The 1,499-nt window shown below is 38.3% G+C and overlaps 1 protein-coding gene across 1 annotated transcript; it reads right to left on the reverse strand.

Moving 5' to 3' along the window:
- Window positions 1-505: 505 nt before the first annotated feature.
- Window positions 506-958, reverse strand: LOC125831904 (uncharacterized mitochondrial protein AtMg00810-like). The gene has a single exon (XM_049511031.1). The coding sequence runs from the start codon at window positions 956-958 to the stop codon at window positions 506-508; it is 453 nt and encodes a 150-aa protein (XP_049366988.1).
- Window positions 959-1,499: the final 541 nt, after the last annotated feature.

Consider the following 1,499-nt stretch of genomic DNA (forward strand, 5'->3'; position numbering starts at 1 on the left):
AGCTGATAAAGAAATACAGAGTACATCATAGTGTATTTATACAATTTCAAGTCGTGCAGAGCATAGAGAGTAATACTTCTAATACAAGACAACCATCTAGAGATAGAGTTATACTTTAACATGGACTATATATCTAAGATTACCACTAGTAACTAATAATTATATCTAACTGATCTTATCTCGATCTTTAACACTTCCCCTCAAGCTAATTGGAGGTGAGTTTACTACTCTTAGCTTGTCTCTGAAGAACAGGAATTGGTCCTTTGCCAGTGCCTTCGTGTGAATGTCTGCTAGTTGATCTCTGGATCGAACAAATTGAGTGATTAACTGCCCTTGAGCTACTTTTTCTCTAACAAAATGATAATCTAATTCTACATGTTTGGTTCTAGCATGTAATACTGGATTTGTGGTCATGTACAGTGTACTCATATTGTCACAAAACAGTGTAGGAGCAGACTTGATATATATTCCAATATCTTGCAGAATGTAAGTCAGCCATGTGAGCTCAGTAGCTGTAGCAGCTAAGGCTATACTCAGCTTCTGCACTTGACCTTACAACTGTGTTCTGTTTTCGAGAGGACCAGGACACACAATTTGCACCAAGATATATAATGTAACCAGTGGTGGATCTTCTTATTGTTGCACATCCTGCCCAGCCAGCATCCGAGAAACCATACAACTTGAGTGAGGACTGAGAAGTAAAACACAAACCATGAGTAATAGTTCCCTTTACATATCTGAGTATTCTTTTTATAGCTTGGAGGTGCACGAAATTTGGATTCTGCTTGAACTGACTTGCAAGGTTCACAGCATGAGTTATATCTGGTCTGGTTAGTGGCAAGTATTGTAAGCTTCCTACAATGCTCCTATATACTGAGGAATCAACTGGAGTTCCAATAGCTTCATGTAAGCCATGCTTCTGTACTAAGGGAGTAAACACTTCCTTTGCATCTTCCATGTCTACTTTCTTGAGCAAATCAGTAGCATATTTGCTTTGAGACAAGTGAATTCCATCTAGAAAAATAGGTAACTTCAACACCTAGGAAGAAACTTAATTGTCCAAGGTCCTTCATGGAAAATTCAATGCTCAATTTCTTCACAACTTCATCCATTTGCTTTGAGTTGTTGCCTGTCACGATTATGTCATCTACATATAACAACAGTAGTATTGTTCCTGTTGGACTATGGAGAGTGAACAAAGATGAGTCAACTCTATTGCACTTGAAGCCAATGTGGAGCAGATACAAGCTGAACCTTTCAAACCAGGCTCTAGGAGACTGTTTGAGACCATACAGTGCCTTTTTCAACTGGCAGACATGGCTCGAATAGTTTGGATCAACAAATCATGGTGTGACTCATATACACTTCTTCTGCAAGATATTCATGGAGGAATGCATTTTTAACATCAAGTTATCTAATAAACCAATGTTGTGTGACTGCAAGAGATAGAACAACTCTTATAGTAGTTGCTTTCACAACAGGGCTAAAGGTTTCTTCAA

The sequence above is a fragment of the Solanum verrucosum genome, unplaced genomic scaffold, assembly GCF_900185275.1.
Source record: "Solanum verrucosum unplaced genomic scaffold, falcon-dt-bn FXZP01000102.1, whole genome shotgun sequence".
In the NCBI taxonomy this organism is placed as follows: domain Eukaryota; kingdom Viridiplantae; phylum Streptophyta; class Magnoliopsida; order Solanales; family Solanaceae; genus Solanum; species Solanum verrucosum.

Bases quoted from the DNA above. Each gene is read 5' to 3' on its own strand.
- LOC125831904 (XM_049511031.1), bottom strand. From the start codon at position 958: ATGGAAGATGCAAAGGAAGTGTTTACTCCCTTAGTACAGAAGCATGGC.